General features: G+C 56.4%; 2 protein-coding genes across 3 annotated transcripts in view; one reads left to right on the plus strand and one right to left on the minus strand.

Moving 5' to 3' along the window:
- Positions 1–12,272: 12,272 nt before the first annotated feature.
- Positions 12,273–25,689, minus strand: HRH2 (histamine receptor H2). Its single transcript, XM_064387422.1, has 4 exons — positions 25,455–25,689; positions 18,788–20,297; positions 15,563–15,728; positions 12,273–13,808 (listed from the first exon to the last, which is right to left on the minus strand). The coding sequence occupies exons 2-3, from the start codon at positions 19,906–19,908 to the stop codon at positions 15,710–15,712; spliced, it is 1,140 nt and encodes a 379-aa protein (XP_064243492.1). The 5' UTR covers positions 19,909–20,297; positions 25,455–25,689; the 3' UTR covers positions 12,273–13,808; positions 15,563–15,709.
- Positions 20,983–26,791, plus strand: part of LOC135279873 (serine protease inhibitor Kazal-type 5-like) — a 95,490-nt gene continuing 89,681 nt past the window's right edge. Inside the window, exon 1 of one of the 2 annotated variants that reach the window (XM_064387420.1) lies at positions 20,983–21,574. In XM_064387420.1, the coding sequence (XP_064243490.1) occupies positions 21,322–21,574 (253 nt within the window). In that variant the 5' untranslated portion in view covers positions 20,983–21,321. The remainder of the gene's footprint in view (positions 21,575–26,791) is intronic. The other variant, XM_064387421.1, reaches the window with a different exon arrangement.

Genomic DNA, 26,791 nt, shown 5'->3' on the forward strand with positions numbered 1-26,791 from the left:
CCCCAGCCTAATGGGAGCCACCAGCCCTGCCACTTCCCCAGCGCTGCCAGGAGGGGATGGCCATGGGTGGGCTGCAGCTGGACCCGCTCCTCCTTTGCACTCTTAGGGTGAGGGTCCCCAAGAGCTGCGGAGCTGTCACAGCCCGGGGCTTTGCCACCAGGCGAGGCTGCCAAGGCTGCAGGGACAGCGGACACCGGTCCCTGGGATAGCTGTGATTAGTGATAAACAAACATTTTGGAGCAAAGGTCCGAGGGTTTGTGGCGTGCTGGGAATTGCAGGGACACGTTTCACCCTCACGGCAGCCGGCGGTGGCTGCGCAGGTGCAGTGCAGGAGGAGCTGCTCAGCTCCACAGCTCTGCAGGTGCTGGGAGGATGTTCCCACCGTGTGTGGGTGGAGGAGGGAAGCCCATGGTGCCAGAGGCCAGGCTGCAGTGCCAGGGGACACGGTCCCATTCTGCCTGGTGGCAGGGCTGCTGATGGTGGCACCGCGGGGATTTTTCCTGTGCTGGCAGCAGAGGGGGGACTCATGAGAGGCATAATAATAATCCCCACGTGAAGTATAAGAAAAGAAGCTATTTCAGTGTTGCCTCCTCCGCCTGGTGAGCCCACAGCCAGGCCTCTGTCGGGAAAGGGAATGCAGATAAATCAGCCATTCTCCTTAGGAAGATGAGCTTATACCCCTCAGGTGGCACCAAACGTTGGTGGGAAAAGGTTTGGTGAATGCTGGGGTACAACTTGTACCTGCCCACAGTCCCAAACGTTGGGCAGGAAGTGCCTGGCATCAACTCAGCTGCCTGGATCCCTGTGATGAATTTCCCAGAGAGAGCAGCAATTCCTGGAAATTTTCTTCTCTGTGTCTGTGCACACAGTATCTGGGAGCTGAACTCCTTCAGTGGAGAAGGGAAAAGAAAAAGACCAAAAGGAAATTGAAGAGATTGGGGTTTTGATGCCTTTTCCTTTGAACACAGAGCTGGGTGGCGATGGGTGAGGGGCTGTAGGATGGAGCATGCACACTTTACACCATACACACTTGGGAAAGCCAAGCCAGCCTGCGTGTGCCCTCTGTCCTGTTTTGGAGGGCAGGAGCTGCCCTTCATGGCAGACTGCAGAAGATTGATGTGTTTTTGAAGGCAAACCAGAGTTTTTGCCCTGAAACGGTGTGGGTGCCTGCTCCGAATGCTAAGCAGCTCCTTGGAAAGCAGTTTCAAAGAACAAAGAGGAGCAGGATGGGGGAGCAGGGCAGTCAGCCCCCTCCTCTGGCCCCTGGAGACTGCACTGTCCCTTCCCAAAAGTCACAACAGATAATCAAACTCATAGGAAAACCTCCACATCTCAAGAAGCCTGGCCCATGGTTCTGGGGGTCTGGCTGGTGGAATCCCCCCTCAAGGGGTCACAGCCTATTTTGTGGTGGCCAAGATCCACTCCTGGAGGATCATTCTGGGGGGGCTGTGGATTTATTTTGCAGGCAGCTGCCACTTGTGGGACCTGTGCTGGTGGGGCAGGAAGCAGAGGAGTGCACGGGAGCTGTCCCAGGGGTGTCCCCAGCTGCTCCCCCCCAGCCCCCCCAAAACTCCCAGAACATCAGCACCATCCCAAATTCCCTTGTTGGGGTGGCACAAGAGCATCTCCTGTACCCCAAAACTGCTACCCTAAGCCCGGGGGCTTTCAGGGCAGAGGGTTGGGGTCTGCCCAGTCAGCCCTGAAAGTGCTTCTCTCCGCAGATCCTCCCACCTGCCTCTGCCAACTAATGGAGGTGATTTTCACCTCCTTTCATCTGGAAAACCGCCGGCAAAACTCATCTAACAACTTCCCTGGCAGCAGGAGCCTTGAAGAGGTTTCTCTCTCACATTCACAGCAGGTGATTCTCCGTGCTGCTCTGAGGAGCATCGCTCTGGCTCGGGATGCAGAGCAGCACTTGGGACCCCCTGTGACCCCGGCCCACACTCAGCGGCACCCTGGGACAGCAGGAGCAGACATTACCCCCCCCGGCATTGCTTCTCCTCCATCCTCCCTTGTGCCTGCCCTGTGAGAGGTGAGGGGTGATGCAAAAATAGCCGGCATCATTCCCAGACAGGAAACATCCCTGGGATGATGTGAAAAACGGGAAAGAGTTCAGCATAGTGGATCCCCTTGGATCCCCCCTGTACTGTGCCTGAGCACGAGCTCTCCTGGTGGTGGAGATGTCTCTGAGCGTCCACTGATGGAGACACCTCTGTCTGGGGATGGGAGCATCATCACAGTGAGGTGCATGCTGATATGGGATCCTCAGGAGCTGCTGTAATCTCATTCCAGGAGCAAATCACATTCCCAGCAGCCAAGGACATGTTAGGTCTTAATAAAAATGGTAATTCCCAGCAGATTGAGTTGGGAACAGGGAAGGTGGCTCTTGCTTCCCCTTTCAAGCCTTCTCCAGTGCCCGTGGGGAGCGTGGAGATGCTGGAGGAGGCAGAGGGCTGCACTGAAGGATGAAGGATTTGGAAAGTAGGAGCAAGAGGTTTCTGCAAAACCCCAGCTCCTCACATCCTCTGAGATCCGGCCTCGGGTCCTTGTCTGCCTAATCCCTGCCCTGACGCTCACCCGAGCTGCCCAGCCGTGAAAGCCAGAACTGTTTGTTTGCAGTTTCCTAGGAGAGAAATCACGTTAAAAAAAATTAATTACACACCTGAAAACAAAATCTGGCTGCTCAAGTGCACATCAGGGATAAATGGTGTGCTCCAAATTAGACAATTTACAGCTTGGGTAAGTAATGAAGGAACCCAGCCAGGCGTGAAAGCAGAGGGGGAGAGTAACCCTGGGGAAATGTGGGGTTCTTTTCTCTCTGCTCCCCTTGTCCCCCATCCCCCACATCTCTCTGACCCCCTTTTCATTGCTGCTTGCTGAGAAACCCCCATTTACTCAGCACTGCTGGCTGGAGCAGGTCCTTGTGGCCCCAGCTTCGGGAGTTCAGCAGGGATTTTGGGTGGGAATGAGATGGGAACGGCCCCAGAGAACGGGGCAGGCAATGGAGCAGAAGGATGTTCTGTGCACCCCAGGGAGCGAAGGGCCGGCTGGCACATCTCCCCCGTGGCATCCCAGTGAGCAGAGGTGTCCAGCACGGGGGTCCCTCGCTGCCCCCCGACCCCCCTGGCATCCCCCAGCCCACGCTGGCCTCTGCAGTGCTGGCTGTGCGGAGCGTGGGCGGGCTGGCAGCGCGCAGCCGAGGAACGGGCAGCGATCCAGGCTTGCTGGCGAGAAGAAAATAATTTCTTTGCCTTATTTTTCCCTTTAGAGTGTCCCAGCCCAGGCTGTGAGTGTGGGGATTTAAAGGGGCTGTGTCCCAGGGCCATCACGCCGCGTTAGTGGCGGTGGGGATGGTTGGTGGGGCTGGATCCCTGAGGAGGAGCTGAGCTCCGTGAGTGGGCTGCTGGCTGTGGGTTCTTCTTGGCTTGCCTGCAGCAAGGAACCACCTATGGGGAGTTTTGCTGCCCCGGGGCAAAGTTAAAGTGTGGGCAGCACCCGTGATGGGTGAGGAGATGCCCTGTGCCTCTCACACTGCCCAGGGGGAAGCCTGGAGCACAGCAGCATCCCAAGAACCCACAGGAATCGACCCCCTGCTCCACCCACGCCCCTCTCTGCCCCCCGTGTGCTGCCCACCAGCTCCGGCAAGGGGCAGGATCCTCCCAGGCTCCCGAACCTGCGATGGTGCGTGGGGATGGGAGCAGCCTCCCTTCTCCCCTCTCTGCTCCCCTCCCACCTCTGCTCGGTGCCGGCTCGGAAACCAGCCAGCTAATGATGTGAGCTGCGGAGCAGATGGGGGACCTGACGCTCCACTCCCCGGCAGCGGATTTGGCATGCAAATGGATGTACAGAGGCGCGGAGCCTCCTGGCCTGTATCCTCTCAACCCCCACCACACGGACGGCGTTCCAATCCGCAGCCCCCAGGCCCCCACTCACAGCACCCCCGGCCTGGCCTGCAGCCACCTCTGCAGGGCAAGCACGGACGGACAGACGGACACGGGGTTGTGTAGGGTCCGTGCAGCCCTGCCTGCGGGCGGGATGGTCCCTCCTTGACCTGTGGATGCCGCCGTGTCCCCCGTGATAGCGGCGGTGCAGGAGCTGCACTGGCTGCTTCGCTCCCTCCGCCGCCCCCTGCGCTCCTCTCGCAGCACCAGCGGGTGCTGCTGTGCCTGTGTGGGGTGGGATGCTGTGCCCGTGTGGGGTGGGATGCTGTGCCCGTTTGGGGCGGGATGCTGTGCCCGTGTGGGGTGGGATGCTGTGCCCGTGTGGGGTGGGATGCTGTGCCCGTGTGGGATGAGGTGCTGTACCCGTTTAGGGTGGGATGCTGTGCCCGTGTGGGGTGGGATGCTGTGTCCGTGTGGGGTGGGATGCTGTGCCCGTGTGGGATGAGATGCTGTACCCGTTTAGGGTGGGATGCTGTGCCAGTTTGGGGCGAGATGCTGTGCCAGTTTGGGGCGGGATGCTGTGCCCATTTGGGTGAGATGCTGTGCCCATTTGGGGTGGGATGCTCTGCAGAGAGGTGGGAGCAGAGCAGGGACAGTGGCCCAGCTGCTGCAGTTCCCAGCTGTGCTGACTTCAGGAGATACATCAGGGATGCCGGCAAAGCTGCTCCTGCCCTGGGCAGCACCAAGAGGCGTCACTTTAGCTCCTGCAGTGCTGTGACCTCTTCTCAGCCTAAGAAATGCTGTGAAATGTGAGCTGGCAGAAGCAGGACAGTCTGACCGAGTCCTACTCCACCTCCAAAACCTGTGGAGAGCTGGGAAGTGCAGGAAGGTTTGGGGCTTCGTGGTGCCCAACACAACCATGTGCCCTGGGGGGACTGAAGCAGCCCCAGTGGAGACCAGTTCAGCCGGAGTGGGAGCAGCAAGGACAGCCCTCTCCAGCCCAGCTGTAAAACCAGCCCCAAGGGGACACAAAATCTGCCCTTGCCGACATGGGGATGAGACTGTCTGCACCTGCAGCATCACTCGCTCAGACCCTCTGTGCCACTGCAGCAATGCTGTTATCTCTAATGCCTGGGAGCGGGAAGGAGATTAATATTCATCACAAGGGAGCGGAGCATATGGAATATGAATAATGCTAATTGTGTCTGTATAGATTTAGTGTAAGAAGCTTCCATGCATTAAGGAGGGAGGGAATTAGTTCTCTGAACCGTTTCAGACTCATTTCTGGCAAAGGAGTGCCTGCCTGCCTGCCTGCAGGTTGGGAGGCAGGGGTGAGGATAAAACTTGAGTCCCATGCCTGAGAGGGGAGAGGCTGGGGATGCAGGGAGGCTGTGCAGGGGAGCACAGGCACCCTGTGCCTCCCAAAAACCAGAGTGAGGGAGCAAACTCAGTCCCTGCAGATGCCAAGGAGGAAAAGGGCTGCCTGTAGGCCTGTGAGCTGCACAGCCACGGGCTGCTGCAGCCAGAGGCATCCCCAAGTGCCAGCACTGGAGGTGTCTCTAAGCCTGCTGTGCCTGGGCTGCTTTTCCATGTGCGTGGCCCCACTGGCCTTGGGTCCCTGGGGCAAAGGTAGTGCAGGGCTGGCACTACTCCTGCCCTAGGTGAGTTTATCTGCCCCCAGGTGCACAGCAGGCAGGGAGCTGGCAGGAGGCAGTGCTCTGTGCGCTGGGGGTTGAACTGGTAATGAGTTGCTGAGGGCCAGAAAACTTCATGCCTTAAACATTCATCCCATTTGCCTTCTGGGGACGAGGGCTGGTGCCCTGTTTTAATCGAATCAGCTCATGGCTTTAATCAGGTGAAGAGGAGAAGGCTCATTTGCTCAGCCAGGCAGGGAGAGCAGGCTGGGCACTGCAGGTCCAGGGCTTTGGCAGAGCCCCCCAGGCCTGGCGGGTGTGTTCCCTGCTCATGTGGCATGGGCTGACTCGTGGCAGGGTCACCTTGCTCATGGGGGGCTGGCAGGAGCAGCAGGATCAGGCTCCCCTCCCTGCAGCTGAGCTTCCCCCTGTGCCCAGCACTGCAGAGGGGCTCAGGCTGGACACCCCTGTTCTGCTGAGCTCCCCAGGGATGGCCCCGTGGCAGCAGAGGGCTCAGGAAGGGCTGGGGTCATCCCTCTGCTGCAGACCGGAGCTGTCAGGGGAGGATGGAAAACACCTGGGGTCCAGCTGCGCCCTGAGATGCCTTCTGGCATCCCTGCAGCTGCAGGGGGAGGATGCTCCGTGCCTTTCCCCAGCTCTCCAGGGCCAGCAGCCGCAATTGTCTCAGGCTTGACCATTGCCCTCATCCTCCCCTCTCCTCCCATCCCTGAGAACGTGATTCCTCTTCCTGCACTTTGATCTCGCCAATTTTTAGCTCGTTCTGGCTGCTTTATAGGCACTAATCCCTCTGCAGGCACTGGGGAGAATCCACCTACACTCCATGCAGTCTTAAGTCTTATTGTGTAAACAAAATCTCAAACACGAAATCCCTAATCCTTAATGGTTGGAGCCTCGGATACCCGTCCCCCGTGTCCTGCCCGATGGAGGCTGGAAGAGGGGGAAGGTCTCTGCCATGTTTGCTCCCGTCCTCAACCTCAGCACAGATTAAACATCTGTACATGCTTTTAACCTTGTTTTTTTTTTTTCTTTTCTTCCCTTTCTTCCTGGCTGTTCACACTGGTGAGCCCCCTCCCTGCTCCACTGCATTTGTTCAGCTTAGGGGATCAAACTGGGTGACATTTGGAGTTGGGATATTTAAAATGCAAATTTCCCCTGGATAGATAAGTGGAATTTGCTCCCTCTTATGAAGGGAATCTCTGGGGAGAGCCGAGCACTACGGCCAGCCTGCTCTGAATGCGGAATGCAGCAGGGGAATCCCTGCCTCCCCCAGCCTGGCACTTGTGGGCAAACCCTGGTGCAATAACCACCCCGATGGCCACGGAGCTCTCCAGATTTCCCCCAAACACAGTGAGAGGTGGGAGCTGCGGGGTCGGCAGAGAAACCTGTGGTGTTTCTGGATCACAGCCAGGGAGGGAGAAATCTCGGTGGCCGCTGGTGTAATCCCAGAATTGATGTTTTTTCCCTCTGCACCCGGGGTGCTGCTGATGTATTTGTCTCTCCCTCCCAGCTCGGAAATTAAAGCTTTCACCACTTTTCTTGCTGCAGAGGAACAAATGTGCGTCTGAGAGGGAGATTTACACTTTGCTTTCCTTCCTGGAAATGGAGCGTGATTTTCCAGCGACTGCAGATGCTGGGCCTGTCCTGATGCCTCGAGAGGAGAAGGAGGCCCCCACCCATCCACCCTCCCAGCCTGCTTCAGCAAACCAGGTGGGTTTTCACCCCAGAGGGTTTGGGTGAGAGGGCTGCAGTCCTGTGCATCCCCCTCTGCCCTCACATGACTCCTTGTGCCCCCCTCTTTCCTCCCTTTCTGGGTGCAGGCTCCAGGCTGGGCTGATTCACCTCCTGGCATGGCTGTACTCAGAACCTGCTAAACCAAGGGAGGAGTGCAGCATCTTCAGGGAAAAACACTCAGTTTGCTGCCAGCCCCATCCAGGATGAGACTGCAGGCAGCAGACTGCACACGGGGGGGCATGGCAGTGTGGGAATTACAGCAGGAGAGGGGCAACCCGGGCTTGGGAAGCCTTGGGAGGGCTGGGGGGAGTTCACCTGGAGCCATTCGTGTGCATCAGCTTCATCCCTGCCTGCCCACAGCCCCCCACTCACGCAGCAGCAACTTAAAGCAAAGGGAAAAAGCACAAAGCAGAAGAAGTTCAGGCAGCTCTTTGAGCTGGTCCCGGGCTCCTGCAGTGACTGGGGGCTTCCCACAAACCCTGATGCACCGAGGAATATCTGGAACGTCATAAATATACTCTGGGAAGGAAGGAAAAGGGATTTGAATTTCAACTTTGATGCATAATGTGCTTTCTATAAAAAAAAAAAAAAAAGCCTCCTTGGCAGAGACCAGACAACTTCACACGAAATCTCCTGCAGGAGCACGCTGCCAGTTGCAGAGATAAAACCTCAATGAAGCACAATTAGTTTCCAGTTGGATTAGCCAAACTCGCGTCTCTCCTCCCACCCAGACACCCGGGCAGCGGGCTGGGGACGCTCAGCGCCAGCCCCCGTGCCCAGCGCTGCTGGGACGGGACGGCCGTGCCCCGGGGGAGGAGAACTCTCTTTTCACGGCTGAGGGGAGCTGACAAGTGATGAACACACGGAGCCGGAGCGCTGCAGGGCAGCTCCTGCCATCTCGCCGAGGACAGCGGCTCATCACGGCTGCTTTGCTGCGGCTCTCTGAGGTTTGGGGGCTGCTGGGGAGCCTGGGGCAGGGTCTCCGTTGTATCCCCTACGGCCCAGCCAGCTCGGGGCTGGGGCATGGCACTGCTGCCTCCTCACCCAGCTCGGTCCCAAAGGAGGGAGGAGCACACAGGGGGGACATGCTGGCAGCAAAGGTCGCTGAGAGATTTTTTCTTTAGGCAGGAATATCTCAAATATTGTATATATATATTTATATAATTTTTTTTTTCTTAAGGTTTACAAGCTGGGAGGTTCTCTAGTCTTGGAGCTTTAGGTTTAAGCATCACTCACGGTGGCAGTGTCTCACCCCTGCTTGCCCCTGACTCCCCGGTGTCGCTCTGAGCCCAGACGTGTCAGGCTCGCTTGTGCTGCAGGCACATTTTTGGAGCAGGCTCACGCCTTCAGGCTGGGTCACGGTGCCCCAGGGCCAGGCTGGCAGGAACAGATCCTGGGGGAGGAAGGAAAATCACCCCGGAGCCATCCCTGGGACAGCAGCTCTCCCCCGGCCCTGCAGGCTGTGCCCTGCTGGAGGCACCTGACCGAGGGACCAAGAGCTGCTGGCAGGGCTCTGAGGGGAAATCAGCCTCTTAATTAAGAGCTTAATTACCCAATAACGAATGGTGGACTTAGCTCAGCGCTGAAGCAGGCCAAGCGAGTGAAGTGCCCTCGGGGAGGGCCAGAGGAGGTGAGCCGAGGGCAGGCTCTGCCTTCTGCCGTGTTTGGGAATATTTGTAAGGTCTGTACATGGAGGGAACAGAATCCTGCAGCCCCCTCAGTATCTCTGTCCCTGCTGTCTCCAAGGTGCCAGTGGGAGGCCAGGGGAGGGGATCACTTGTCCCTGCACCTGTACAATGTACCCCAGGCAAGGGGGGGACTCCAGCACCATTCCTGCTGGTGGAGGAGGGAGGGCAGCTTGCGAGCTGCAAAGGGAGAATTTCCTTGGCTTGGTGTGTTTTGCTGCAGAAAGGCGGTTTCAGCTCCAAGGGTAAGGGAAATGAAACAGAAAAATGCTTCCTGTTAAGCAAAAGGGATGGAGAGCCCTGCAGAACAGAGCTGTCTGCAGGGGCTGCTCGCTCTGCATCCACAGCAGGGGGCTGGGCACCGGGACACGGGGACACGGGGACAGCCACGTCCAGCCCCACCATGGCAGGGAGAGCCCGGGGAGAGGGCAGTGCCTGCTCTCCACACACATCCCCGTGGTTCCCTGGGCAGGTCCCATGGGGAGATGGGGATGTCTCAGCACAAGGGGTGGGCTGAGGTGGGTCCAAGGAGCTGCTGGAGGGAGTCTGGCCAATGCCCACAGCCTGTCCTGAGGGTCTTGGGCAGTGCCAGCACATCCTCCTGTCCTGCCTGCAGCCTCGTGGATCCGGAGAACAGCCCCAGCAGAGATCCCAAACCCAGCAGGAGCCCTTGCCCAGGGCACAGCCGTGGTTCTTCATCAGGGAATCTTCTTCCCCTTTGCTTTTAGATTTTTTAAAAAGCCCCAACAGACCTAGCAGTTTTGTGGCAGGAAGAGCAACATTCATTCTGGAGCTTTCCCAAGTAATTCATCCTCTAAGAAATTAATTATCAGCACCGGGGCTGCGTTTAATCAGCGCCAGTCCCTGCGTGCTCGGGGTCGGAGGTGCTGCTGCCTCTGCCTCCAGCAGCTCCGGGCTCCTGCGGCAGGGAGGGGCTCGGCTGCTGCTGTGGGGTGGGGATTGTGAGCAAGGAGAGCAGGAGGCCCTGACAGCTGTGCAAACACCCCGGGGCAGCAGCACCTGCCAGCTACGCCCGGGTGGGTGGAGTGCTGGGCAGCCAGGTGCTGAGAGCGGCTCCCACACACAAGTCCCGGGGTGCTGGTGGGGTTGGGAGCAGGAACACAGCTCTGGAAACAGGGCCCTGTGCCCCCCATCCTGCACCCAGGACAGGCAGCGTGCACAGGTGTGGGTGGCACACGGGAAAGGGATGTGACAGTGCCTGTTTGCTGGGGGACACGGGGCAGCTCTTTCCCTGGCAAAGGGTGTTTGGTCTGGTGGGAGAGCCTCGGTGAAAGCGGTGGTGGCTGCAGGAGTGGGGAGGGGACGCTCTGGGGAGGAAGGAGAAGGAAAGGACAGAAGGACAGAAGGATGTTGGACACATCTCTTGGTGATGGCTCCTGGCAGGACCCACACCTCGCTGCCTGGCCAGGGGTCTCCACGGCAGCTCTGCCTGGTGGGGTTTGGCCTCCAGGAGAAGGTGTGTTACAGCTGGGGGACAGCTGGGGGTGCACCTTTTGGAGGTGGGGGCGATGAGGGGTTTGGGGGCCTCTGGGGCGGTTGAACCGCAGGAGCTGGAGGTCCCTCGATGTGGGGACGTGTTTCTGTCATACTTGTGCCCTCTAGTGGCTTTGTCCTCTCTCTCTGGTCCCTTGGCCACCGTCCCAGTGACACCACCACGCTCCTCGTGGCCACCACCCTGCAGGGCCGGGGTCTGTCTGTGCCTCTGGCACTGCCAGCCTGTGTGGAGGTGGGGAAATGCTGGGCAAGAAGGGTTTAGCTGAGGCAGGAAGGCACCCGGTGATGCCTTCCCCGTGGCCATCTCCTTCATGCTGGTAGGGAATGCTTGTCCTTGCTTTCGAGATGCTTTGTCATGGAAATGTGATTTTTAGATTAGTGGGGAGGAAATGGGTTCCATAACCTTTCCAGAGGCGTGATTCCCCAGCCAGAACTGTTGGGTGAGTGACCCCAAAATGTATTTTATTCCAGAAAATCCAATCTTAAGATTTCTAACACAAAGTTTCTCATTTTCCACTGCTCGGGGCTGTTCTCTACCTTTCTGTTTCCTCTGTGTTTAATCACATGACAGCCTGAAAAAAAAAACCCCAACACAGTTTTTTCCTCATTCTACTGATGTTTCTCTTTTATCTAAAAGAAATAAAACGCTCCTTTGCCTCTGGCCTGTGGCAGCCACCACACCTGAGCCGTGCTCCCGGGGGTCAGGACGCCTGCATGCCCTGCGGCTGCTCTGCCTCCCCTGTGCTTCTCTCCCTCCCTGGGCCTCCTCTTTGCAGGTTTTTTGACCCTTCCCCGAGCTGGGGCAAGGGCAGGAAAGGTGGTTTGGTGGAAGAAGCCCAGCCAGGCACTGGCTGGATGTCCCTGGGGTGGCTGGAGGAGCAGGGTGAGTTTGGGTGCTGTATTTAGGGCAGTGGAGCTCCTGTGTCCCCTGCAGGGACAGGGGGATGGGGATGTCCCCCTGCACTTGGCAGCCAGCCCTGCCTGTGCTCCCTCCTCTAGCAGGGGATATTTCCTATCTGGGAGAGCAGATGTTGGTTAGGAGCTTCCTAAGCAGTTTCTCTTCCCTCTCAGAATTGCTGCTTGGCAGAGAGAATTAAATTCTCTTTTGTTGTCAATTTAGAGGGGAACAAAACCAAAACCGTCACCTGGAGAAATTCTTGCTGCTGCACCCCCAGGGGATGGAAGGGTTGCCTCCGGACCAGGATTAGCCGACGGTCCCTGGCGGGATTGGACAGATGATCCATGCTGGGATTAGTTTTTGTGGTGGCTGCGGTGACAGCAGCGACCCAGAGCATCAGCTCCACCCTGCCTGTGCTTGCACCGAGCCAGCCCCTCCCCAGCCCATTCCCGGGGTCTCTGGGATGGTCCCTGAGCAGGGGGTGGGAGCAGCGCTGCTGCAGCCAGCACTGCCACAGATGTTCTGCATTTTGGATTTCTCCCCCTTCCAGCCTCGTTAGTATCGAAATTAAAAGCAAGTGTTTGTGAATTGGTAGCTGTTCTCCAAGACCCTAATTAGCAAATCTCTTCATCCCCTGGGGCTGCAATCTAATAATCAAAAAAAGAAAACCAAAAAAACTCCAAAAAACACCCAGCACCCAAACAAGCCCCAAACCTTGTTTGATGGATCGGGAGTGCTACTGGAACAGTAGGAAACGGCTCTTCCTGCTTAGTATGGTAATTAAACACTTCAATTGCAATTATTTTTGCAATTAGATAAGCCTCTAATTGTTATCATAGGTGGCAGGGGTTTGGGTGTGTGTGTGCCAGCTCTCGGAGCTGGAGCAGAGCGTGGATGCTCCAGGCGGCTCCGGCCGGGTTTGTTTGGGGAAGAGGAGCTCCCCTCTGCAGGGACCCGGCTCCTGCTGCTCTGCAGAGCTGCTGATCAGGGGATTTCTCAGTCTGCTCTGGGGGCTCAGCCCAGGAGTGTCACAGCTCCTTATCCCAAGGCCACAGGAGGGAGGACCACGAGGGGACCTTGCCCACCTCGCTGGGGATGTTTCCTTGCCCGCTGATGTTCTGGTGGGGTTTGGCTGCTGGGGGGCACTGGGGCTGCAATGCTCCCCCTCTCATCTTTCCTCACTCTTTGGGAGCCGATTGCCCTCTGTAACCCCTAATTAGTGGAGGAAGGGTGAAACCCACCCAGGTACCGGTGGCAGGAGCTGACCCCAGCGCTGGGGTGGCTCGGGGGGTGTTGAGGAGCTGGGGGGCGATTGGGGTGCTCTGTGCCAGCTCGGGGAGCCCAGCCCCGCCGTGGGTGATGGCAGAGGGTGATCCCCACGCTGTGGCCGGGGCTCGGGGCCAGTCTGTGCCCGCAGCAAGCAGGAGGAGCTCCGATCCGGCCGTGCCACCCCTCCGGGTCTGCGCCTGGGGGATGCAGGGTGTGCCCTGCTCCATCGGCTCAGGGACCAGGGAGGGAACATCTGGTTGGTACCACAGGGCAAGCTGTGCTCTGGGGGGTGCCAGCCTTGCCCAGGCTAGCTGTGCCTGTGTCTCGGGTTCTGTCCCAGCAGAGGGATGGGACAGCAGGATGGAGCACGGCAGGGAGGCTCTTCCCAGGACAAAGCACACCCACAGAAATCAAGTATCGCATTTTCCTTCTGTGTTAAATAGATTTTTATACCACTGATGATTTCTGCACAGGCTCGGGGCAGAAACCTCCTCTTTTGGGAACATTCGTGTTGGGCCTTCTCGGGAGGGCAGAGCCTGGGGCAAACCCTGGCTGCTCAGTGTCTCTCTCCCCAGCAGGCTCCAGGGCTTCTCCTTGCCTTGCAGTAGGGCTGGGACAGGGGGTGTGCTGTAAGGACAGCCCCAGGGGTGGGCAGCAGCCTTGCCCCAGTGTGGATGCTGGGGGACTGGGATGTTCTTTGCACAGACATCCAGCACTCGTGGCTGCCAACACCCCCCACGCTGAGCCCCCTCACCCCATTAGCAGGGCCTTCCCCTCTGAGGGGTGGGTACATCCCAAGGACACCAGGAAGGTGGTGCCTGTGTTGTCTTTCTCCACCCTAGGCTGGTCTGCCTGGCACCAGGACCTCAAAAATGCCAGCCCCTTCCCCCTGCAGCCTGACCCCTGGGTTGGGAGAGGCACTCCCTGCCCTGTCCTGCCCTGCCCTGCCAAGGGCATGCTCTGCCTCCTGACCCAGCTCCTCTGGCATCTCTTCCTGCTGCTCTGGGGCTTGATGCTGAAAAGTGTCACTGCCCAGACAGGATGGGGAGGTGTTCTTCTGCAGCTCCTCCGAGGGCTCTTCTAACCCAGCACCCTCCCGGGCAGAAACCTGGGCGGGCAGAGGCTCTCCAGCAGTGTTTGGGATGGAGTGGTGCCATGTGCCAGAGCAGGGATCCTGCAGGGGAACACAGAGGGAGATCAACGACTTCACAAGATGCAGATGGGTCCATTTCCCCCCTCTCCTGCTCCCCGGGGTAAGGGTGCTGCATTCAGCACCTGCTGTGCCTGGGAGGGGCCGTGGTGTGATGCTGTGAGGATGCTCTTGGCATCCTGGACTAAATGCTGAGTGCTGGCATTTGGGCAGAGCTGAGCAGGCTTGCATCACCCAAAAACCTATCACCCAACACCCCTCTGAGCAATATCACTCTTTTTTGTGGCTTTCTCTGCTGGCTCTTCCTGTCCCTTGGGCCAGCTAGCAGCAGCAGGGCTGAGTTGTCAGAGCCGTAGCCTGACAAAAGCTGATGTCCTGGAGCTGGCACTGCTCTGCTCCTGGGTGCTGCTTCTCCCATGGCCCCTCTCCCTGCTGTGGGTCAGGGAATTTTTTGGTCAGGAGCTCTTTGGCTGGGTGTCCTGTATGAGGTGGTATTTCCTGTCCCCACCCCCATGGTGCAGAGAGGAAATGTGTGGTGACACCAGGACCTCAGATCTCGTGCAAACCTCCCTCCCAGACCTCTGCTTCATTCTGCTGATTAGATCAGCAGCCTCTCAGGGGATGGCTGGCATTTTCCTTTTACCTCACAGAAACTACGTGTGTCTTAGAACATATGCACAGGGATGGAAAGCATGAAGCAGAAGAGCTGGAATTGATGTCCCCTCTGCCCCTGCTGCTGGGCAGTGACAGCAGCAGAGATGACTCTGCCTCGTGTCTGCGCTGTGCCTGCCCTGGGGACCTTCACTTTGTGCTTTGTGGTTTCCAGACTGGAGGGCTCACTCTGCTGCAGCTGCAGGGCAGCAGTGATGCCTCCCCAAAGCACAGCATCTGCAGCCTGCACTCCTCTGCTTCTCCTTCTGCTGATGGGCAGTGGCATTTCCAGGGTGATTCACAGGGAGCACCTCTGAGAAGTGCAGGTTTGTGGTGCACCCAGGGCAGGGGTGCCTGTACCCCAGCTCTGTGTGTGGACACACAGCAGCAGCTCCTGTCGTTGCTGTGACCTTGGCTGAGGTTAGAAGTGCTCAGGGTGCAGCAGGGACAAGGCGTGCCCAGCTTCCAGCACGTGGGTGACTGTGTTCCCCCAAGGCACAGTCAATATGGAGAGCCCAGGTTATCAGCATGCAGCGTTGGAGGGGGGAGCATGTGGAGGTCAGGGTGACCTTGTCTGACTCTTCCTGAGAAGGGCTGCACAAAGTGGCTCTCTGGAGCTGAGAGGCACCCCCGTGCATGGCAGTCGTGGCCTCCAGCCCAGCACCACTTGGAGAGAGCAGCAGTGCCTGGTGCAGCATCAGCTCTTCACCTCGGGAGCCCTGCCAGCATCTCCGCCAAAGCTGCTGGCAATTTACGTGGATGTAGGCTTGCATGAAAATGAAGTGTGCTGGAAATTCATGGTCTGAATGCAGCTGCCTCTGCAGTGCATGGGGAGCAGGCAGGATGCAGCATCTTCCAGGGCATCTCAGGCTGATTCTATAATCCCAAAACTCCTGGGCAGCCACAGAGGGGGGCCCAGCTCTGTGCACCTCCCCTGTGCTTGGGACTCGCTTGGAGAGCAAGCAGGGATGGCTAAAGGAGTGAGGATTCATCTCTGATGGTGTCACCCTTTGCACCAGGTACCATCAGGAAGGGATCCCTGCAGCAGGAAAAATGCAGTGGATGCCACAGCAGGGAGAGCTGCCTCCTCCCTCATTTTCACCCAGGAGCCCTGGCCTTGTACTCACCCTGCAGCTCTCGCCTCTGCTGTCGAGGTTTGCGCTGAGGAAAGCTGAGCGTTGTCCTTGCAACCTCACACACAGGATTCTGGAAGAGGGCAGCCAGGAGCTGAAGGCTGGGAGATGTGGGTCCTAGGGCAGCGGGCTGGCTGAGACTCACAGAAAAGCTCCAGTGCTGGAAAGGTTAAATTGAACATGAAGACAGAGAAAAAGAGCAGTGCAGTCTGTCAGTGCCAGCCTGGCTGAGCCTGGCTTTGCCCTGTGGAGCACCAGGCAGTGTCTGCTGAGGCTGGCAGCTGGGGCAGGCGTGTTGTGACTGGGACAGGGACCCTTTCCAGTGGGAACTGGCTGCTCCTCTGCCCATATATTGTGTTCATGGTCCTGTCCCATGCTGCTCTAAGCATGCAGGAGTGTGATCCACAGTCACTCATTCAGCTCCAGTGTTTTCTTCCCCAGCACACCCCTGTTAGTGCTGAGTGCTCCCTCTCACGGGATTTTAATCTCTCTGAACATCAGGGTCTGGTCTCAGAGCCTACAGCCACAAGCAAGCCAAGCACCAGCTCTCTTCAGAGCCCCATCCACTGCACTGAAACAGCTTCCTGAGGTGCTTTGGTTTTCTTTACTGGTTTTGTGTGAGTCGCCTTCCTCTCTGATGCCTGGTGTGGAAATGGGAGCAGCTGTCTTCCCCTTGCACCTCTGCTTGGTCCTGCACTCTCAGCCCTACCTGGTCCTCACTCTTGGGAGTGCCCTCCAGCCCCCAGCTGCTCTGGAGGTCCCGTGGCTTTTGACTCCCTGCCCTGCTCCTGACTGAGGCTCTGAGTGACCCTTGAGACTGGCTGCAGTTCAGTACAGTGTTTCCACTATCGTTTGTTAGTCTTTTCCCTATGCCTCATAACTGAAAAGAACATTGTTATTAGGGGCAACAGTTCAAAATTCTGTTTTCTCTTGAATGATCCCACAGAGCTTCTCTGAGCAGAGCTCTTCTGAGCTCTGGGTGTTCCTATCTGGGGGGTTATGAGTTTTTGGAGTGATTTATGTTGGCCTTTTCCTGTTAACATGTTCAGGGCAGATGACTCTGAAGACTCTGCAGAGAGGAAGAGGCCAGGGGAACCAGCCTGGTTTGTGCTGGGGGTGAAATTGGCTGCCAGGTTTTTGGTGAACAGATAAACCCTGTGCTCACCTGTCTTGTGTGGAATAGTTGATCCTGATCATCTGCCAACAGCAGATCTTTGTGTATCTGACTATGGAAAAAGGGGCTGGAAGGGGCCACATATGATCATGGGTTTATGACTGCTGTGAGGTGAGAGGGCCATGAAGACAAGGAGAGAAAGTAAAAGCAGGTCCTCGAGCAACTCTTATCTGATTGTGAGTGGAAACCACAGTGGTGATGCTGTGTAGGATGGGGTGCAGCTCACTGGATTTAGAAAGGTCAGGAACCATCCCCTTGCTTGAGTGTTCCCTCTGGGAAACCAGGGGAAGAATCTTTTCTATCCGGAAAAGCTGGGAGGGTAAAGGCCAGGAAATCAGTGACCCTGCCCTCTGCCTGAGGAACAGAAACCCATTTTTCTTCCTCTTTCATCTCCCTCCAAGTCATTATTGTCCCTTTGTGGTAAGTCAGCATTTGGAGAAGACACTGACATTTATTTATATTCTGTTCTCTCTTGGCGGTGCAGGGAAATCCCAACAGCCTGTTCCCCATCACCAGCTCTCCTGGCTCAGCTGCAGAGCCTCAGTGCAGAGCTCCTGGTTTGCCCAGGGGCTGCACTTCTGTGTGAGCAAACAGGATCGCTCTCTTTGTCTCTGTATGTTTGCAGAAACACCCTCACCACCTTAGACACGTTTTCCATATGTTTTTACACACAACCTACAATTTGCCAAATGCTGTAACTTTGGGCTCTTCATTAATTCCTTGGAAATGGAAAAAGGCAGCCCCGGGACCTGCATTCTTGTATTTGTTCCCATTAATCCATCCCTCTGTATCTCTTTTTCTGCACCCCTCCCTTGGGTACAGCCACATTGGTGCCCCGGGGGAGGCACGATGCTGGATCAGCCTTTTGGATGGCTCTGAACTTTGGTTCACCTCCCTGAGTTCTCCTTGTGGTGGCTTAAGGCTCCTTCTGGGCAGGATCAAGGGCACGTGCTGCACGAGCGCGGCTGCTCTGCTGGCACGCTGGGAACAGGGAATCAAAGGACTCCTTATCTATGGATGGAAAGTTTCTGGGCTGCTTATCAGGCACTGCTTAGAGGTTAGATTATCTCGAGAGCAGCAGATTGACAGCCTGCCTCTCGGTTCTCCTTGTGCTTGGCTGAGTGAACACCTTGGAGTGAGGCAGTGAGAGGGTGGCACAGCCCTGTGGGGGTGTGGGTGCCCAGGGAGGGGGCTGAGGAGACAGCCTGGCACAGAACTTGCCCACTTTGCTCCCATCCTGCTCCCTCACCACACCCTTTGCTGGGGCTGACCCTCGTAACATGCTTGGGATGACGCTGAGGGAATTTTTTGCTCTAACTTTACATGGGCATTTGTATTTCTAAAAACATCTGCCAACCTAATTTGGGCTACTCTTGCCCCTTTCCAGAGATGGGAATGGAACTTGCTGTTGGCTGAATTCACTGCTGATGCAAACTGAGGGCTGAAATGCTGAGGGTGCATGGCTTGGATGGGAAGGGCTGAGCTGCTCTGCAGGGAGCTGGGAACCCAGACCTTGGCTCCTGCAGGGACTCAGCCTGGCTGCAGGTGCTCTGACTGTGCCCCAGGACTAATTCCCCTCTTCCCTTCTGTCACCTTTCCTGGCCCCTGAAGCTCTGCTCTGTGCCCAGAATTTGCTGTCTGTTCCTCACAGGGACACGGCTGATTTTGGGGGGCAGCCCCAGCTAAGAGCTTCACCCCATTCTGTACAGCAAATTCTGATGGCAACTGTCCCCATTACCCAGCAAAGCCAGGGGACATTTTGTGCTCCCTGTGAATGGTGGCAATTCCAGGGGAGGCCCAGCCATGTGGGAAGCTGGAGTACCTGGAACTGTGATGCCAGCATGGAGGGGATGCAAGGTGGGCTCTTATGAGTGGTAAGGAATTTCTGAGTGGCTGAACTTAGGAGTTGCCTGGGCAAGGATCTCCAGCTGGGGCATCAGTTTGTTGCTTAAACGTCCATGGACAATTTGGGGTCCCCACCTCTGCCTTCCTTGCTGGGGACAGACCTCCCATTAATGTCCTGAGTGGAAGAGGAAGGTTCTTACCTCTTGAGGGCTCCATCAGTGAGCAGAGTCCCCTTCTCATTCCTCACCTCCAGTTTCAAGGGCTTACCCTCCTGCCTGCCCTGGCCCTGCCTGCCCCTGGGCTGGGCCTTTGGGAGGGGAGGCAGGTGGGAGTTCCTGGGGTGTCCCGTCCTCCAGCAGCGCAGCAAGTGCTGGTACGCCACTCGGAAATCCTTGTTGAGTGTCCCGTAGAGGATGGGGTTCAGGGCTGAGTTGGCATAGCCCAGCCAGAGCACAATGGACATGGGCGTGCCTTTGATCCTGCTGTCCCCCCACACGCCCCGGTAGATGAACATGGTGAAGTAGGGCAGCCAGCACACGATGAAGGCGCCCAGCACCACCGCCAGCGTCACGGTGGCTTTGTGCTCTTTCACCATGGGTGGCATTGGCGCGCTGCCCCACGTGTGGTTTATCCTCTTGGCTTGCTCCCTGGCTATCTTGAGGATCCGGTAGTAGGTGATGCACATGATGACCAGAGGGATGTAGAAGGTGAGCAAGCCGTCCACTAACCCGTACACGATGTTCACTGCCAGCATGCACTCCTTGTGGCAGGTGGGGTCTGTGTTTTGCACTGCTGTCCCGTTGGTGTTCCAGCCCAGGTGGATGGGTAGGAAGGAGACCATCAGTGAAACGGTCCAAATGACAGCCAAACCCACGGCCACCCGGGAGGGAGTGACCACCTGGCAGTAGCGGAGCGGGGTGGTGACAGCGAAGTAGCGGTCCAGGCTGATCATGAGGAGGTTGAGGATGGAGGCCGTGCACAGCATGACGTCCAGGCTGGTGTAGATGTTGCACAAGACGCTGCCAAAGGGCCACTCCTTGGTGAGCTCGTAGAGGGCAGAGAATGGCAGCACCAGAAGCCCCAGCAGCAGGTCTGTGACGGCCAAGGAGACGATGATGCGGTTTGTCAAGCTCCGGAGCCGGCGGTCCAGGGTGACGGCCAGGCAGACGATGATGTTACCACAGAGAGTGATCAGGATGAGGATGGTGAGGAAGAACCCGACCAGCAGCTGCAGGGGGAAGTCCATCCTTTTTTGAGAGCTTGTGTGGTTGTAACATGGATCCATGGTGTCGCTGCAAGGGTGGAGCAGTCCTGCTCTCATCAGCTCCAAAGCTGCTTGGAGTGAGGCTGGACCAGGCAGCCTAGAGCCCTTCCCAAAGTGACCCTTGTTCTACAGTGACCTTGGAGAACATTGCAGAGTCACTTCACACGTTCAGCCTTGTGTGCTGAGAATGACATGGCCTAGGAAAGATGTGGCACTGCAACTCATTTGTGCCTGTTGGTCCCCTCTGGGAGCTCAGTGCTGGAGCCAATGCCCCGTGGCAGCTGCTGGTGGATCTCAACAGATTCTTTCCCTTTCTTGCCTTCTCCTTTCCTCTGAGTGACCATTGGGTCAGGTCCTGTGGGCTCTCATGCCCTCTGCATGTTTGGTTGGTGACAGTGGTCAGCAGCTCCAGCAGGGACAGAGCTTTGCCACCTCCCAAGGACAACCTGCAAAAAAAAGTGTTTGGTGAGGCCCTGGCACAGATTGCCCAGAGAAGCTGTGGCTGCCCCATCCCTGGAAACGTACAAGTCTAGGCTGGATAAGGCTCTGAGCATCCTGGTGTTGCAGGAGGTGTCCCTGTCCTTGGCAGAGGGGTGGAATGAAATCTGTAAGATGCCTTCCAAGCCATTCTGTGATTCTATAAAAGCATCAAGTCAGAGCTGCAGTGGGCAAAGACCTTCTGAGCTTCCCCTCAAGCCCCTCCAGAAGCAGGGTGTCTGTACCTCGCTGGCTGCTCCAGCCCACTTAAACCCAAGTTGGAAAGTCCTTTAGCAGCCAGGCACCCATGAGTTTGCCAGCTGGGCTCTCCCAGCCCTAGGGGTGCCCATGTAATGGAGGGATGTTGAGAGAAGGGCAGGGATTTTAAAACTGTCATGTTCCTATAGGCTTACAATAAAAGTGAGAGCGAGGAGGATATGAGGAAACAATTTTCCTGAGATAGCAGTTCTTATGCAATTCAGCAAAATTAGTCACGACTACGTAATTTCTGAATCTTGGCTGCGGCTGCCAATCTCATTAAACTTTGTCCTTGTGTCTGTGCTTGGCAGCAGCCATCCTACCATCACAAATCACAGCAGCTCCCGTAGCCTGTATGGGAAATCCCCACTCTGCTCTGGGTCCTGGGAGGGAGGAAGAATATCCCTTGGAGACTGACTTTTTCTGGCTGATTTCTGTCTGCATGCAAATAACGAAACACCACATGTTGCCAGGGAAGAAACAACAGAGCAAACCACTCTAACTTACAATGAGCTGCTGGTTATGGTGATCTCCAAGACCCTGCCACTACTAGATTCAAAGGGACCTCGGGTCTTGATTGGAAGCAATTATCCATGTTGGGAAAATACCTGAAGGGGAATTGAGGCAGTGCAGGGACAAGAAAGAGGGCTGGGAATGGGCTGAGGAGCTGAACCGTGCTGACCCTCATGGATCTGCTTGTGTCCAAGCTGTGGTCTCCCACCATGAGCTTCCCAGATGATTTCAGGGGTCTCCCCATCCTCCTCAATGTGCTGGTGTGGGAGATCTGTGCTGGTCCCCGTGGGTGTGCAGGACCCAGCTCTGCAGGCTCCCTGCACCCTGTGGAGCAGCAGTGAAGCCTCTCTGGTGGTGCCCAGGACTGTGCAGGAAGGCAGAGCTGATTCTCTGCAGAGAGCAACAGGCTGCGGAGATGGAGCAATCAGAAGAAACCCCAGGAAAGGAAAAGATCCAGCCTTGTCAGAGGACAAAGGTGAGATTTTAAACTCCCCCTGCAACAACAAGATAACACTGTGGTGCAGGTTGAAATATTCTTCAGATGATTTATGTCTTTGATTGAAGTCTAAAGGCATGGGGGCCACAGGAGGGAGTGTACCAGGGAGACTGCATGAGCCAACAACCACTGATTGCCAGGAGCCATACAGGGGGAGATTGGGACTGGACCACTGAGATAGAGGCAATTCCCCCAGCCCTGCTGCTTCTAAAGGCATGGAAAGCAAACAACAAGCCATGAGCCCATGGGAAGCCTTTTGCTGAGCAGAGCAAACTCACTGGCAGGCAGGAAGCCCTCTGAGTTTGGGTGCTGGGATTGAGGCTGTTGGGAGAGGGATGCAATGCTTTCAGCCACGGCAGCAGCGTGTGGAGCGCTCCTCACCTCCAGCTGCAGCGCAGGCTCTTGCCATGGAAAGCTCTTTGTTCACTCACAAAAGCAGTGTGGAACAAGCTGAGCGCTGCCTGCCCACTGACGGCAGCGAGGAGAACAGGTTGTTCCCACAGAAGGGTATTTCCAAGTGAAAGGGATGTGTTTTCATTGCTCCCAACATGTGGAAATGGCAGATTAAATTATAGGGGGAGTAGCACACTTAGAAAAATGCTGTGGGTGGATGGCAGCCTCCTACGTGGCTGCTTCACCACACACCAACAACCTGCTCCTGCCTCTGGCTCTGCAGCTCGTGTGGGCTGTGCTGGTGGGACCCAGCTCTGGGCACTTGGGCTCATCTGGATTCTGCTGCGGTGCCAGGACAGCTCCTGGTGCAGCCCTGCCCTGCTGGTGTGCCCAGAAGGGGTTTTGCTTCTTATTGCTTTTTCAGATTAGCTCAGGGCAAGGAATGGCCACTTGCAAGGGTACAGAGGTGTCCCATGCCTGCAGAAGAGCTCAGGTAGTGCTGGGGACTCTGTGGCTCAATGGGCTGCAGGGCTCAGCTGCCTGCAAACCCTTGGGATGTTCCTCCATGGAGTGGGGCAGGACCTGCCTCCTGTCAGCTCAGGTGTGTGATGCTGCAACCCTAACTGTGCTGGAGGTGTGGGACACCTTCCCATAACCCTCAGAAATTATCTCATGGAAACACTCCCCCAGGAGAGCCTCTGGACGTGGCTTTGCAGGAAAAGCAGGCTGGAGGGCTGGCATAGCTGGGGGCTGTCAGCTCACTGCCAGGACACAGAGCCCGGGATGATGCCTCCAGCTCAGAGCTCTCTCCTGGAGCATTGGCTCTCTGTGACTCCACGTGTGCTCCTGGCTTTGTGCCCAGGTCACTCACAGCCACCTCCAATACCTGTGTCCTCTGCTCCTGCTGTGTTCTGGCAGAGTGAGTTGATTTCCTCCTCGATGTACGAGTGGAGCAGCTGTTTCCCATGGCAGTCTTTCCAGCAACAGCCAGAATAAATGATACCTTTCCAGCCCTATCTCACCAGGCAGCTTTTACATTCACCTGATTATCCTCATTATCACAGCCTGGACCTGTTTGTGGTTCAAAATCACCCTCCTGACATTGAAGGAGCCAGAGCAGGGCGCTGCTTCTGGGTCATCTTTCTCATGCCTTTTCTGTGGTGCTGGTGCTCCAATGAACACTATCTCTGCTGTGAAGACTTCTCAGGTTGCATTTGTTGTTGCACTCATCCTGGGGTTCCCCAAAAGTCAGATATTTTTTTTCCTATGGTGTTTTCAGCTGCTTAGAGTAGCAATTTTTGCTTTTTGCTAAGCATGTGAGCCTGTGCCAGCCCGGTGTGTTTCTGTTAATCTTCAGATCCTCTGGTTCTTCTCCTCTAGTACTTAGTCCTTTGTCCAGTGCAGAACTTCTCCCAGGTTTCTCACCAGTACATTTCTCTTAAAGAAGCCCTAATTTTCTGAGTCAAGATCACTAATGACAACCATTAAATAAAATTTACCTCTAGGCTGATCTTTAAGGAACTCTGTTAATAGCCTTCTCTGGTGCATTAATGATCCTTCTGCTGTAATATCCTATCGTCTCCCCATTATCCTCTTTACAATTCTCATAGTAATTTCTGCTTTCTCTTGCCAGATATTTGCCTGAACAGATATTTTCTGCTCTGTTGCAGTCCATGTTGTATTTGATCTGCCGTTTTCCTCTTTAAAATGGCATTTTTCTCCTCTGGGGAGTGGGCTGTGATTTATTAATGGGAAATTTCTGTTGCATTTTACCTTTTTATTCCCCCTCCCCACCTCTCAGCATCCTTTCCTAGAACATCATTAATTCCAGCACTTGGTGCACTTTTGCAGTAAGATTAATGGGATGCAGTGCTGGCTCTGGCAGGGAATGCATTGGCTGCTCTCCTTCCTTTCTGGCAGAACAGGTTTGTTTTGAACCTGTTAAAAGCCCGGGTACATCGGCACCATGAGCAGACACACGAGTGGAGAGGAGCACTCAGGAAGTGCCTGAATGTGGCAGCCTCTCTTTGGGAAGTATTTCACACTTCTAGAAAGGACAGAGGTGGCTGGGGGCTCAGGAGAAGCACCACATGAAGCCTTTTAGCTCTGTCTGAGGGGCAGGAGGGCTGTGCCCTTGCAGAAATGTTCCTCTGCCTCCCATGACAGCTTCTTTCTGAGAAAAGAGCAGGCAGAAAAAGTGCTTTGCACTTGGGAGCAAAGTGCATTCCCTGGCCATACAGAGCTCACAGCAGAGTGTCGTGGCTTTTTCTAGAATTGTATTCAACTCCTTCCTGAGACTGAACATCTGGGCATGCTGGGAGAGGTATTTCAGCCAAGAGAGGGGAAGGAGTGTGGGGGTTTATGCTGGTCTGAGACAGGATGCCTGAGGTTTGATGGTGGGAACTGCGAAATTCCCAAGCTGGGAATGGGCTTCTTGATCCCCCGTCAGGCCCATAAGCCTGATTCACAATGGGACAACAGCAAATTTGTCACAGGTAGGACTTGAAGGCAATGTGAGAGAGGAAAAATGCAAGGGGACACTGGTGTCCTGCCTGGCTGCATCCCCAAACGCTTCTGTCCCTGTTCTTTGGGCTTCTCCAGAGTTTGGTGCTCTCTCTGCCCTGTCCCAGCGTGATGTCTGATTCAAAGCAGTAATTATTGCCTCTAGCATGAGCAGAGGGGTTGGGGGAGGCAGGACAAAATTCCCGTCACTGCCACCAGCCCTCCCTCATGCTTCCCCAGGAGGAAAGGGGCTCTGTGGGTAAGGAGCTGTTCAGGACCCCTGAAATCAGGAAATGTGAGGAGCAATGTGGAAATGCACAGAGCAGTCAGCATTTCAAAAGTTTGCTCGGCAGACAGCATCTAGGAAAGATGAAACTGAAAACAGAGGAGCCGGGCTCAAGGGTGTGCTTGGAGCTGTCTGAGTTTTTGGGATTCAGTCTCCTGCTGAAGCTGATTCTGGACAGGGACAGCGAGCACTGGGCACCCCTGGGACTGCCCAGCCCAGCCTGGGGGTGTCCTGCCCCACAGATCTGACCATGCCCTGGCAGATCCCCACAGCTGCCAGGGTGTGCAGGGCTGGAGGGAAGGGCTGGAGTGCCCAGGGCAAGGCTCAGGTCAGAGTGAGAGGTCAGCAGAGCCCCCGTGCTTGGGCAGAGAGGCTGCAGATGTGCACCACAGATGTGCAGGGCTCTGCCCTGGGCACGCTGCACCCATGTCCTTCCTCTGGCTCTGATGTTCTCAGATCCAGCTGTCCCCACCAGAAACAGCCAAAAAAGTCCCCAAACCGGCTTCCACTCAGCCACCACAGGATGCTGATGGCACCAGCATCTGACACCCTCTCGCCTGACCCAGCTGTCCCATTGCAGGATCCCACTCAGCAGCGACCCACCAACCCTTCTGAATCTCACCTAAAAAGTATTTCAGCAGCGAAACAACTCAGCAAGAAGTAAGGGAAAAACATTACCTGGGGAAGCTGGTGCTTTCTCAGAGCCCCTGGGAGCCTTCAGCGGCTGCACCGGCTCCGGCTTCGCCCCGGTCGCTGCGTGCGGCTCAGCTGCGAGGGCAGAGCTCGCTCTCCTCTCCTCTCTGCTCTCCTCCTCCCTCCTCTGGAACCAGCCTCCCTCCCTGCTCTCGTACCAATACTACCCGGGCAGCGGTGACTGCAACATGAGTCAGAGCTCCAGTGGGTGGGATCAGGCGCCGAGGTTATCATCCGGCAAATTTGAAATGCTCAAAGCGAGCCCAGCTCCGAGCGTGCCGGGCTCCGCCGAGCCGTGCCTGGCACGGAGAGGGGGTGGGATGCCTGCTGCTGCTTTCTTGAGTGATACCATCACCTTCCTCACTCGCCTGAAGTTTGGGGCCTTTGCTGCTGGTTTGCCATGTGCTAAGGTTCCCTGCCTCCCTCCCTCCCGGCTCTCTTCTGCAGGCACACACTTGCCTGTGATGATGTTGTCACTCATTCCCAATTTTTGGCTTTGCAATTCATGTGAACCCCCTGAGAGCAAGCACAGCTGAGCCTGGAGTGGGGTATCAGCCGTGGCTCAGGGAGGATGGTGGCTCCTGTGTGGAACTGGGGACAGATAAGGATGAAGGTGGGGTGCCTGTAAAGTGGGTGGAGGGAGCTGGAGCCCAGCCAGCTCTGGGGTGCAGATGTGCTCCTTGTGCGAGCGGACGTGGCAGGAAAAGCCTTCACTGTTTCATCTTTCCCTCAAGCTGCACTCACCTCTCCTGAAAGTTGTCTCCTTTGCGTGCGGTAGCGGGGAGGAACCACACGAAATGACAAACAGGCAGTGACAGCCTTTCGTGTCTCTCAAACCTTTCATCTGCGGCTCTCAAAGCACTGTGCAAATATCAGCTGCCGGGCCAGCTGTGCGAGGACCTGTTTCCCCTTTTAGCTGTCCCTCCTGAGCAGAGCAGACCCCGGGCTGGCAGCAGGACTCCAGCGAAGCCTGGCCACCCCCTTGGCTCTGCAGGGTGGGGAGAGCAGCGTAGGGAGTCCTGCGAGGGAGGTGCTTCACTCCCCACCAGCTGCTTCCAAGTTCCCCATGCAAACAGCCAAGAATGGGCTCGTTACAGTCTGGATGTGGCCCTGGGAGCACTCCCTGCTGCTCCCCCACCGGGCTGAGCTCCCCCAGGGCCCTGCATGGGGATGGAGAGCACATCCCAGCCTCTCTGCCAAAGGGGATACCGGCGGCACTGGCACACAGACCGAAATGCCTTTGATCTGTTTATCTCTGCAGACCAAAGCACAAATCTATCTTTAATAAGCTTATGATCTGCTGGAACCAGAGAGTTTTCCTG

Source organism: Passer domesticus, chromosome 13, assembly GCF_036417665.1.
Source record: "Passer domesticus isolate bPasDom1 chromosome 13, bPasDom1.hap1, whole genome shotgun sequence".
NCBI classification, from domain to species: Eukaryota; Metazoa; Chordata; class Aves; order Passeriformes; family Passeridae; genus Passer; species Passer domesticus.

Bases quoted from the DNA above. Each gene is read 5' to 3' on its own strand.
- HRH2 (XM_064387422.1), bottom strand. From the start codon at position 19,908: ATGAGAGCAGGACTGCTCCACCCTTGCAGCGACACCATGGATCCATGT.